Here is a 12,904-nt window from a genome sequence, read left to right as displayed (position 1 = left end):
AATTTGATAGTGGTAGTTCCTCTCTCTTTCTTTTTAAGTAAACTCTACAACCAACCTGGGGCTTGAACTCGCAAGTCCAAGATCAAGAGTTGCATGTTCTATGGACTGAGCCAGCCAGGTGTCCCAGGTGGTAGTTGCTTAAAGGTTAATTGCAATATAGAGTTTGTAAGAGCAAATATTTTCTGGTACATTAACACCTATTGATCTATATTGCACTTTGAATGAGTCTTTTATCCATGCATGATTTTGTAACATATGGTCATTTGGAAAATTGAGATAATGAAGATTTTCCAAATGTTAATACATTTCATTATTCATATTAAAAAACAATTACAAGGGCACCTTGGTGGCTCAGTTGTTTAAGGTGTCTGACTCTTGATTTCGGTTCAGGTCTTGATCTGACAGTTCCTGATATCGAGCCCCTTGTCAGATTCTACACTGACAGCTCGGCGCCTGCTTGGGATTCTCTCTCCCCCTCACCCTGCCCCTCCTCCACTCACACACTTTCTCTCAAATAAATAAACATTAAAGAAAAATAAAAAAATCATATTAGCTAATATCACCATTGATGTCATTGGAGATATTTTTAAATATTGGAAAGCTGATTAAGTAGATCTAAATGTTTAGGTGTAGAATTTGAGAATTCTAATTTTTGTTTGAAAACTCAGATTTTAGCACCAGTAACATATTTTTGGTTATTTTTGGTTATTTTCCTTGAAGGGTAAAAGCTCTTTTTTTCATTTTTGAGGAAAGATAAACACAGAAGTAAATAACCATAATACCATAATTTGTCACTTTTTCTTTCAAGTATATTGTGGTGTTTGATGGGAAAAACTATTGCTTCGTTTTTTCTTCCAACCACCATACTTCGATATGTAGCAAAAGTGCTACATATATACTCCTCGTTTAATAATATTTATTTATATTTCTGATTCATTAAGAAAGCTCTTAAGGAAAGGTTGTTATGCAGTAAATATGGTTGTAAAGAATATGACAGCTGCTTGTACACTTTGGTGCCTGCCACTCCTTTATTCGTTTAGGCACTAGAAGTTTTGCCACCATTGCTTTTGTAACATTGATGCAGAGGTCACACAGTAAAAAGGGCAAGTAAAGTTTTAGCATTATTATGAAAATAGCTTTGACCTCACAGACCTATGAGAAGTCTGTGGGCCAAATCTTGACACTATCAAGTAGAAATAGAAATTATGGCAGACATGGTTTGGGCAAGGTTTTTTGGGAGGTAACTAACAATACAGGGCTGTCTCAGAAAACTATGATAATGTTCAGTAAGTAACATATGGTTTTCTCTTTCTATACTTAATCAAAAACTAGTCATTTGACGTAGTATTATATCAGTTTGTTTATAGGAATACCTTGAGATTAAATATGGTTCTCTAATACATTATTTTAAAAATATTTTATCTTTATTCAAAAATAAAATATTTTAAAAATAATATGGTTATTTTATAATGATGATTTTTGTATTAAGATATGNATGACAACTTTGACAAGGATGTAGAGATACGGGACCCCACGCACTGTTGCTGGGAATGTAAAATGATAGCAGCCTCTGTGGAAAACAGGGTGGCAGTTCCTCAAAATATTAAAAAATAATTAAAAAATAGAATCACCAAATCCAGCAATCCCACTTCCAAGTATACACCCAAAAGAAGTGAAGGCAGGGTCTTGAAGAGATATTTGCACACCCATGTTCGCAGCGGTAGCAGTCACAGTCACAATAGCCAAAATGTGGAGCTCCAGTGGCGCAATCGGTTAGCGCGCAGTAATTATAAGATATGTATGTCAGATGTTTTTGCTGGCTTATAAGTGGTTAAAATTTCTATTTAACTTTTGTTTTTTGCTCAAAATTTTTTTCGAAGGTTTTATTAAAGGTATTATATCAGTACAAGGAGAAGCAATATATGGCTCCTCGAGTTTTACAACAGACATTAAATTATATTAATCAAGGAGTTTCACATGCCCTCACCTGGAAGAATCTGAAGCCTCATATACAAGTAATAATTTTCTATCTGAAATGTTTTTCTGGGAAATATAATAGAAATAACATTAATTATCATAAATACGAATAATGCATATTTTGTTGACTTATGTATGAGTAATGTATTTGCTTTATTATAACTATAGGATTTGATGGACTAAAATTTCATATTTTTTTTTCTCAGAATACATAATTGCTACCTACAGACACATATATCTTATTTTATAATTACTTGCACAAAGGGTAATAGTATGTACCTTGACAGTTGATCTGAGAATCATTGTTAAAGTTCTATATTAAGCTTTAAAATATATATTGCAGGGTTGCTTTTGCTTTAGCACTTAACCAAAATTCAGGATTTAAATTGGAAGACTGACTTAAGGTTACTTTCTTAACTCTTAAATCACAGGGCATTATCCAAGATGTTATTTTTCCATTGATGTGCTATACAGATGCTGATGAAGAACTTTGGCAAGAAGATCCTTATGAATATATACGCATGAAGTTTGGTAAATTTTCACTTTCTTAGAAACAAAATGTCAGTAACTAAGTTTGTATAATAAGCCAAGGGGAGTTTTAAGGCCTCACCTTTGGTACTAAAAAATATTGTTTTAATGTAATTTATCCATTGTTTAGACTTCTTACAGTCTATTCATTAGTTATGGCATGATGATCTTCATTTTTTTTTTAATGTTTATTTTTGAGAGGAGAGAGGCAGTGCAAGCATGGAAGGGGCAGAGAGAGGGGAAACAGAATCCAAAGCAGGCTGCAGGCTCTGAGCTGTCAGCACAGAGCCCAATGCAGGGCTCAAAGTCACGAATTGTGAGGTCATGAGCTGAGCCAAAGTCAGACAGCTAACCGAATGAGCCACCCAGGCACCCTGATGATCTTCATTTTTAACAGACACAAATATAGTAGTGTTATGAAGTTACAGTTTGTGGATGTGTTTCTGGCAAATGCCAGAATTGTTGCAAATTCAAGATTATACCTTAATACTAAGTGTCTAAACTATACTTTGGATCTCATGTCAGTCATCATACGCGTGGGAATTGAGAGGATGCATATTGGAAGCTGTATCACATGGAGTCTCTGCATAGAACTAAGGAATTGTAATTTGGCTAATGTTGAATATTAGTTCTTGTTCCTACCAAAATCTTTTGTATTTGCAGTAGATGATTATTTTGTGACCATATTGTAGAAATTCTCACAGTAGAAGTGCTCTGTATTAAAGAAAATAATCATTAGGAGAAATTGATGGATTAACCTTTTAATTTGTACAGAAAAGACATGAAATTAGGCTATTGTAAAATTATATAGGAATCTGGGTTCATTTCCATACCTTGCATGAAGATTTAGAAAAATTTTAAGGTCTGTTTTGTACAGAGCATCATTTGTAAATTATGTGAAAATGTTTGTTGAAGAAATGGAAATTACTGGGTTTTGTATTAATTTTAAATTTATCTTTTAGATGTGTTTGAAGATTTCATTTCTCCCACTACTGCTGCCCAAACACTTTTGTTCACAGCTTGTAGCAAGAGGAAAGAGGTAGGTTATCTAATGTAGATAATTTTTGCTTTAATATTGAAAATTTGTTCAGATGTACACTCAGCTTTTAATGTTAGCCATGTAAGTCATTTTGTCTTTTTGTTTTTGTTAAGGAGTGTTTGTAAATCGAGTAAAGTATTACTTTACTTTTTTAATCTAGGTACTGCAAAAGACAATGGGATTTTGCTACCAGATTCTTACAGAACCAAATGCTGATCCTCGAAAAAAAGATGGAGCCCTGCATATGATTGGATCTTTAGCTGAAATACTTCTCAAGGTATTTCTTCTTTTGTGTGCAAGTTATTAACAGTTTTATTTATTAAGATACAATTCACATACCATACTGTTCACCCATTATAGTATATCCTTTAGGGGTTTATATACACAGAATTGTATAACTGTCATCCCTAAGTGTTAGCAGTCACTTTCCATTTTTTTCCAGACTTCTCAGCCCTAGGCTACCCCTAATCTACTCTTTATCTTCTGTATAAGTTTACCTATTTTGGACATTTTCATGTAAAGGGAATGCTATAACGAGTGCTCCTTTAGGAGTGGCTTTTTTCAGTTATCACAATATTTTCAAAGTTCATCGATATTGTGGCACATGTCAGTACTTTATTCCTTTTTGTTGCCAAATAATGTTCCATTGTATTGATGTATATTTATTTTATTTATCCATTCATCAATTGATGGACATTTGTATTGTATCCATTTGCAGCTATGATTATTTATATACACGTTTTTGTGTGAACATAATGTTTTTACCTTTTTGGGTAATACATACCTAGATGTCAAATTGCTGTCATTTTTTGAGAAACTGCCAGACTGTTTTCCGTAGTATCATTTTGTTTTTATCAGCCATGCATGAGGTTTCCAGTTTCTTTGTCTTCACTGATTCTTATGACCTTTTTTATTGTACTAGCCATCCTAATTGGTGTCAAATGATATTTCATTGTGGTTTTGATATACATTTCCCTGATGGCTAACAATATTGAGAATCTTTTTTGATGTGCATAATGGCCATTGTTTATCTTTGGTGATCTATTCAAATTCTTTGCCTATTTTCTAACTAGATTATTTGTCTTTGCATTGTTGAATTGTTAAGAGTTTTTTGTATATTCTAAGTACTAGACCTTTCTAGGGGTGCCTAGGTGGTTCAGGTGGTTGAGCATCCAACTTCGGCTCAGGTCATGATCTCACGGTCTGTGACTTTGAGCCCCACGTCAGCCTCTGTGCTTCCAGTTCAGAGCCTGGAGCCTGCTTCAGATTCTGTGTCTCCCTCTCTCTCTGCCCCTCCCCTGTATGTGCTCTGTCTCTCTCTCAAAAACAAATAAACATTAAAAAACAATACTAGACCTATTTCATAGATAATGATTTGCAGGTATTTCTGCCGTTTTGTGGGTTATCGTTTTACTTGATGTCCTTTGAGGTACACGTTTTGATATGATTTTGAAATTATGTCCAGTTTATATTTAGTTTTGCTACTTCTGCTGAAGTTACTTCTTTTTGCAGGAATTATTTCCATGTTTTTATTAGATATGGAGGGTTTTCTTTGAAAAATTTATCTTTAAAGGAAATTTATAAACATGAATGTATCCATTTGCAATCTAGGAACATCATGTTTTTTTGTGACATAAATTTTCCAGTAAAGAATGACCCTGAGTTATAGATTTATGTTTAAGAACTTCAACTTAATTGTATACATTGTGTCTGGCTTCATAAATTTAAAATTTGTTTTTGCTTAAAAGTTAATAAATGGTAACCAAAGTACAAGTAAATATTTAGTCACAGAATCATCCAACTCCCAAGAACTTTGTTCCATGTCACCATTGTAGGTACATTTTGTGTATTTTTCAGCTCTTCTTATACCTGTCTATTCATCCTTCTGTTAGTTTATAAAGACAGTGGTTACTTGTTGTATTTTGAGTGAGTGGTCTTGAAAAGTTCAGATTTTTCTGTTTTAACTTTTTATTTTTAGGTAATTTTAGACTTAGAGAAAAATTGGAAAAATAGTTCCCATTAGTCTTCCTCTACTGTTACCTACCATCTTAGATAGCCGTACCACATTATCACAACCAGGAAATTAATATTGCTAGAATACTATAAACTAATCTTACAGATCCCTTTCACATTTTGCAAGAATTCCCTCTAAGGTCCTTTTTTCTGGTCCATGATCTAGTGCAGGATCCCACATTTCATTTAGTTCCCATATCTTAGTCTTTAGTTCTTGAAGTGTTTATTAATTTTTAATGTTCATGAAATATACAATTCCAGGAACTCTTAAAAAAGCTTGTTACCACTTAAATAGAAAAGATCCTACTTTAAGATTTATGAGAATATCTTTTTAGATACCAGATTAACATTGAAAGCAAGGTCTTTTCTCAATCTATGTTATATTCCTTTAAGAACTTTTCTAGAGAGGTTTTTTCATTGTGATAGTTATTATAAGGTAAGGAATAAAATTAACCAAGAATAATCTTCCATTATTCAAACATGATTGTTGTTAAGATTTGGCGTAATTATTTTCTAAGCAAATGAGGTAAAAGATTAAAGAAAAGGTATTCAGTGTTTTTTGATGGTGATGTTTGAGAATGAAAAAATTAGATATGGGTACTGAGGTACAAAGAATCAGACTAAATGTATGTTTTGACATCAGTAGTGATTTTTAACATTAGTGTACTTATTTGGCATTTAAGGTTATATTTGGAATTCTTTCAATAATAATTGTTGTTTATATTTGCAGAAAAAGATCTACAAAGATCAGATGGAATACATGTTGCAGAATCATGTATTCCCTCTCTTCAGCAGTGATCTAGGCTATATGAGAGCAAGGGTATGTTTTGAAGCTGTATTAATTTATATACTTCTGCCTTGCAATGAATAACTGCTTATGTGGACTTTTACGTGGAACCTTTTTAATGCTCACCTTAAAAGCCATATTTCATTTATCTCTGTTTCATGTAAATATTTAAATGGCTGCTGTAATGTGTGCATGGTTTTCATCTGTGTCTGATAGCAGTGTCTGCCTGTGTTTTGCATTCAGATCTTGCTATCCACACAAACATCATGCAGCCAAAGAATAAGTTGGGATCATAGTACTGGTCTAGTGTTGTCTCTTGGGACATAACTACCACTGGCCAGCCTCCAAATTCCCACACACACAACTTTGGGAATAGAGGTGCTGTAGCTTGGGGCATTTTAATGTAGTATATCTATAGTAACTCACTGCATTGTTTTTTTTTTTTTAAAGGCTTGCTGGGTCCTTCACTATTTTTGTGAAGTGAAGTTCAAAAGTGACCAGAACCTACAAACAGCCTTAGAGCTGACTCGAAGATGTCTGATTGATGATAGGGAAATGCCTGTGAAAGTGGAAGCTGCCATTGCACTTCAGGTGTTGATCAGCAATCAAGAAAAGGGTAAAGAATTTAGCTCTCAAAAATAATGCAGTGTTTTTACACATAATTGTACAAGGCATCCTAGAAACTTGATACCTTGTCTTTTATGTGCAAGTACCTATTTTTTATTTTATATATATCAAGTTTTAAGGAGTATTAGTTGTTTCCAATTTCCTTTCTCTTTCTTTTTTCTCACAGCTAAAGAATATATCACACCATTCATCAGACCTGTAATGCAGGCCCTCCTTCATATTATAAGAGAAACAGAAAATGATGATCTTACCAATGTAATTCAGAAAATGATATGCGAATATAGTGAAGAAGTTACTCCTATTGCAGTAGAAATGACACAACATTTGGTATGTTTTTTGAACCAATCACTTACTCATTACTTACAGCAAATATTTTAAAGTTTATTTATTGTGAGAGAGAAAGAATGCAAACAGGGTAGAGAGACAGAGAGGGAGGGAGGGAGAGTGAGAATTCCAAGCAGATTCTGCACTGTTGGCACAGAACCTGATGTAGGACTCGAACCCACAAACTGTGAAATCATGACCTGAGCTGAGATCAAGAGTCTGTTGCTTAACCAACTGAGCCATCCAGGAGCCTCAAGAATATTCCTATACTGGGCACATGTACCCCAATGTTCATAGCAGCACTCTCAACAATAGCCAAAACATGGAAAGAGCCTAAGGGTCCATCAACTGACGAATGGATCAAGAACGTGTGGTTCATCCATACAATGGAATACTACATGGCAATGAGCAAGAATGAAATCTGACCATTTGTAGCAACATGGATGGAACTTGAGGGTGTGATGCTGAGCGAAATAAGGCAGAGAAGGACAGATACCATATGTTTGCATGAATAGGTGGATTATGAGTAACTTAACGGAGGGCCTTGGGGGAGAAGAAGGGGAAAAATAGTTGGGAAGAGGGAGGGAGGCAAAACAAACCATGAGAGACTCTTGAATGCTGAGAACAAACTGAGCACATTCAAGATGAGGGTAGGGGAAGGGGGGTGATGGGCATGTAGGAGGGCACTTGTTGGGATGAGAACTGGGTGTTATATGGAAACCAACTTGACAGTAAACTATTTAAGAAAAAAGAATATTCCTATACTGAGAGAAAGTGTAAGCTATAAAAAGGTGAAGTAACTTGCCCAAGCTAGAATGGTGGAGCTGGGACTCACCCTTGAAGTGTACACGTCCACAACACACATTCGTGTGTGTGTGTGTGTGTGTTATATAAAGTAATTTTTTTTAAGTTCATTTATTTAGAGTGAGACAGAGATAGCATGAGTCAGGGAGGGACACAGAGAGAGAATCTTAAGTAGGCTTTGCCCTGGCAGTGCAGTGTTTGAACACCATGGGGCTGTGATATCATGACCTGAGCCAAAACCAAGAGTAAGACACTCAGCTAACTGAGCCAACCAGGTGAACCCCCTCTCCCCCGACCTTTTTAAAATATTTTGGGAATTGAGAGTGTGAGCAGGGGAGAGGGACGGGGTCGGGAGGAAAGGATGAATCCCAGGCAGGCTGCATGTTGAGTGTGGACTCAATCTGACCCATGACCCTGGAATCATGACCTGAGCTGAAATCAAGAGGCGGACACTCAGGGTGTCTGCTTAGCTCAGTCGTTCAGGCATCCTTCTCTTGATTTTGGCTCAGGTCATGATCTCACAGTTTGTGGGTTCAAGCCCTGGGTCAGGCTCTGTGCTGAATGATGACGATGTGGAGCCTGCTTCGAGTTCTGTCTTCTATCTCCCTCTCTCTTTGCCCCTTGCCTGCACATGTGTGCGTGTGCTCTCTCTTGTCTCTCTCCTTCTCTCTCTCTCAAAAGTAAAAAAAAAAAACAAACGATAATAGAAAAGTCAAATATTCAACGGACTATGCCACCCAGGCACCACATATATTTATAATATATTAAACTGATTTAGCTGACTCCATCCTTTGTTTCTCAGAAGTTTCTTGGAAAATGATTGAATTTTGTAACAAAAAACCTTGATTAATATGCCTGTATTTGGCAAATCAAAACCACACTGAGATACCACCTCACGCCTGTCAGAGTGGCTAAAATGAGCAAATCAGAGAACTCTAGATGCTGGCGAGGATGTGGAGAAACGGGCACCCTCCTACACTGTTGGTGGGAATGTAAACTGGTACAGCCCCTCTGGAAAACAGTGTGGAGGTTCCTCAGGAAACTAACACTAGAACTCCCCTATGACCCAGCAATAGCACTGCTAGGAATTTACCCAAGGGATACAGAAATGCTGAGGCATAGGAGCACATGTACCCCAATGTTCATAGCAGCACTCTCCACAATAGCTAAAACATGGAAAGAGCCTAAGTGTCCATCAACAGATGAATGGATCAAGAAGATGTGGTTTATCTATACCATGGAATACTACATGGCAATGAGAAACAATGAAATCTGGCCATGTGTAGCAACATGGATGGACCTTGAGGGTGTTATGCTGAGCGAAATAAGTCAGGCAGAGAAGGACAAATATCATATGTTTGCACGTATAGGAGGATTAGGAGGAACTTGACGGAGGAACAAGGGGGAGAAGAAGGGCGGAAATGGTGGGGGAAAGGGAGAGAGGCAAACCATGAGAGACTCTTGAATGCTGACAAAAACTGAGGACTGATGGATGTGGGGGGGAGGGGGGATGGGCATGGAGGAGGGCACTTGTGGGGATGAGCACTGAGTGTTATGTGGAAACTAATTTGACAATAAACTATTTGTAAAAGAAATAAATAAATAAAATTTTAAAAAATATGCCTGTATTTGGGCATTATTTAATGTTAGCCAATAAAATTAATAAAAATATTCTCAATTTAAAGACTTTCTATGCGTTGCCTCTTTTGATCCTCACAGTATCTCTATGAGATGTTAGGAAACAGGTCAAGTAACTTTAAGGTTACCTAGTTAAGTGGCAGCGCTGTATTGTTTGATTGTACAGTCCAGACTCTTAATTATTATTAACCAGTTTGGTGATATAGATTGGTTTTGCTATTCTAGTGAAAACATTTTAAAAATGAAGTTTTAGAGCAAAATGTGTTTATACTGCTTTAATGGTAAGCTTAAATTATATTCTTTTGAACCTAGGCAATGACATTTAATCAGGTAATCCAGACTGGGCCAGATGAAGAAGGAAGTGATGACAAAGCAGTTACTGCTATGGGAATCCTGAATACCATTGACACACTTCTTAGTGTAGTTGAAGATCATAAAGAGGTGAGAAAATGATCCAACATTACAAGGTTTTGATGCAGGTTTTAGGGAATTTAAAGCCATTCTTCAGCAACTGTACTACTGCTTTTGTTTCTTAATTATGATATACTACACATAACATAAAGTTTACCATCTTAGCCATTTTTAAGTATATAGCTCAGTGGTGTCAAGTACACATTGTTCTGCTACCATTACTGTCATCTTTCTAGTTTTCTTCTTGAGAGATAAAGCAAGTCAGGGAGGAAGAGAGAAGATCCCAGAAAAACTCTTCAGTGTCACTGCACAGCCCAGTGTGGGCGTGGAACCCATCATGAACCATGAGATCATGACCTGAGCCAAAATGAAGAGTCGAATGCTTAAACAACTGAGCCACCCAAGCGCCACTCAAATAAACATTTAAAAAATGAAAATTAAAATGAAAAAACTTAAGACATAAGGGTAAAGAACAGAGAAAACTCTAATCAATAATACCCTTTAACTACCACCTAAGTTTATTAGATTTTAAAATTTCGTATTATATCCTTTAAATTTTATTTCTACTATAGTAAGAAAAATAATTTCAGATAGATGTTATTGAATTCCTTGAGGTACCACTTTCCAGTCTCATTTCCCTGCTTCTTTCCCTTAGAGGTAACCAGTATCCTGAATTTGGTGTTAAGAATTCCAGTGCAGATACTATATCCACAAATCCTGTTTTCAAGTTATCTGCAAACTGCGTTTTGCAATATGACATTTTTTTGTAAGCTATTTGTATTCTAGATTATAATTGGAAATAGAAGCCATGAGGAATTCTGTAGCTGCCTTATGGTTAACAAATCAATTGTCACTGTATATTTGAAGACTTGACAGTGTTGTAAGTATATGTATTTGAAATGGATGTCCGGGTTCTGTATTCAACTAGTAAATTTTATCTTTCTCCCCTCCCCACCTTTTAAACATTCTGATGGCTTCCATGGATTCGGGATCTGATTGAGGACCATACTGACAGTTAAAGAGAAATTTGGTTTTTTCAGTCTTTCTTAATTAATATGACTTGGGGCATGGTTCCCTATATCTAACGTAATTATATAAATAAGAGTTAATTATATAAATAAGAGGTGACTTAAGAATTGGTGGTCATGGTAGGAATAATGCCTTCTTTGGAATAATTTTGCTGTTAGCCACTGACAGTGACTTTTCAGTTACATCTGGAATGATTATATATAAACACAGAATGATGTGGATCCTTTATTTTCATAATTATTTACATTTCCCCAGGATATTATTTTTTCCTTTTTAAGTAAACTACACATTATTCCTTGTGTTTGTTTCATTATAATGGTATTTCATTAAATTAAATTCCATATTGACCCACAATTTTATAATGAGTCACTTCAAAACAAAGATTTAAAATGATTTCTTAAGGGGCGCCTGGGTGGCTCAGTTTGTTAAGTATCCAACTTCGACTCAGGTCATGATCTCGCGGTTCATGAGTTCGAGCCCTCCGTCGGGCTCTGTGCTGACAGCTCAGAGCCTGGAGCCTGCTTCGAATTCTGTGTCTCCCCCTCTCTCTGTCCCTCCCCTGCTCATGCTCTGTCTCTTTCTGTCAATAATAACAAATAAACGTTAAAAAATTAAAAATAAAATGATTTCTTAAAATACTTTATATTTCAATAAGCAGTGAATTACATTTACATTATTTAATAATTCAGTGATATAAGGCAGTTACAGAAGATTTTTTCCTTCTCTTTTAGATAACCCAGCAGCTTGAGGGCATCTGCTTACAGGTCATTGGAACTGTTTTACAACAACATGTCTTAGGTATATACCTCTGTGTTTAGAATTCCTGCTTTTTTACATCAGCAAGCATTGTCCTAATGACTTCATACTCTCTTTTAGAGTTCTATGAGGAGATCTTCTCTTTAGCACATAGTCTGACATGTCAACAAGTATCTCCACAAATGTGGCAGCTACTACCTCTGGTATTTGAGGTTTTTCAGCAAGATGGGTTTGATTACTTTACAGGTAAGTCAAGTCAGCATAGAAATACTGAGAATTTCCCCCCAATTTGACTCATTTTTAGTATATCACCTGAACATATGCTATTGAATATTCTAAGTGCTTCATTTGTTTAGATGTTACCACTAGCAGTTAATGCTCAAGGACGATAACATTGATTTACATTTTGTATTTTGATTAGTTATCCTTTTAGGTTTGTTTTCTTTAACACATAGTCTCACCTTCTTGTCCTCTGTTAGTCTTTTTTGTATAATAGATAATAATCTTTGTATAGTATATACCACCTATTATTAGTTAGGGACCAAACAACCTTATATTTGCTTTCTTTTCCTAAGAAGTTTTTTTTTTTTTTTTCAGAAACAAAGCATTTATATTAGTAAAGATAGTTAACTTTTATTAATTATTTGGTTTAATTCATTTTTTAAATATTTTTTATGCTTTTATTAATACAGATATGATGCCTCTGCTTCATAATTATGTAACAGTTGATACAGACACACTTCTCTCGGATACCAAGTATCTTGAAATGATATATAGTATGTGTAAAAAGGTAGGTCATATTTAATTAATTTATGGATTAAATTTATGGATTAATTAATTTAAATACATTACATTAATTAAATGTAAGGATACATACAACATCATCATACATTCAGCTGTTACTACAAAAAGTATGAAATTGTAAAGAATGAAGATACATGATACATTATGGCAAATATATTATATGGCTC

At 35.2% G+C, this 12,904-nt stretch overlaps 1 protein-coding gene and 1 non-coding gene across 2 annotated transcripts in view; both read left to right on the top strand.

Moving 5' to 3' along the window:
* The window catches only part of IPO7 (importin 7), a 51,209-nt gene that overhangs the window by 28,128 nt on the left and 10,177 nt on the right, over positions 1–12,904 (top strand). The window contains exons 9-19 of the mRNA XM_077769137.1: positions 1,881–2,015; positions 2,409–2,508; positions 3,468–3,544; positions 3,705–3,821; positions 6,288–6,377; positions 6,795–6,960; positions 7,138–7,298; positions 10,050–10,178; positions 11,909–11,975; positions 12,054–12,179; positions 12,626–12,723. Coding sequence (XP_077625263.1) covers positions 1,881–2,015; positions 2,409–2,508; positions 3,468–3,544; positions 3,705–3,821; positions 6,288–6,377; positions 6,795–6,960; positions 7,138–7,298; positions 10,050–10,178; positions 11,909–11,975; positions 12,054–12,179; positions 12,626–12,723 — 1,266 coding nt within the window. The remainder of the gene's footprint in view (positions 1–1,880; positions 2,016–2,408; positions 2,509–3,467; positions 3,545–3,704; positions 3,822–6,287; positions 6,378–6,794; positions 6,961–7,137; positions 7,299–10,049; positions 10,179–11,908; positions 11,976–12,053; positions 12,180–12,625; positions 12,724–12,904) is intronic.
* LOC144235619 (small nucleolar RNA SNORA23) lies at positions 6,523–6,706 on the top strand. The gene has a single exon (XR_013336261.1). It is a non-coding gene; the product is annotated as a small nucleolar RNA SNORA23 (small nucleolar RNA).

The sequence above is a fragment of the Crocuta crocuta genome, unplaced genomic scaffold (assembly GCF_008692635.1).
Source record: "Crocuta crocuta isolate KB4526 unplaced genomic scaffold, BGI_CrCroc_1.0 scaffold255, whole genome shotgun sequence".
NCBI lineage: Eukaryota > Metazoa > Chordata > Mammalia > Carnivora > Hyaenidae > Crocuta > Crocuta crocuta.
Note: the sequence above shows the minus strand (reverse complement) of the source record. Positions and strands in the feature narration are given on the sequence as shown.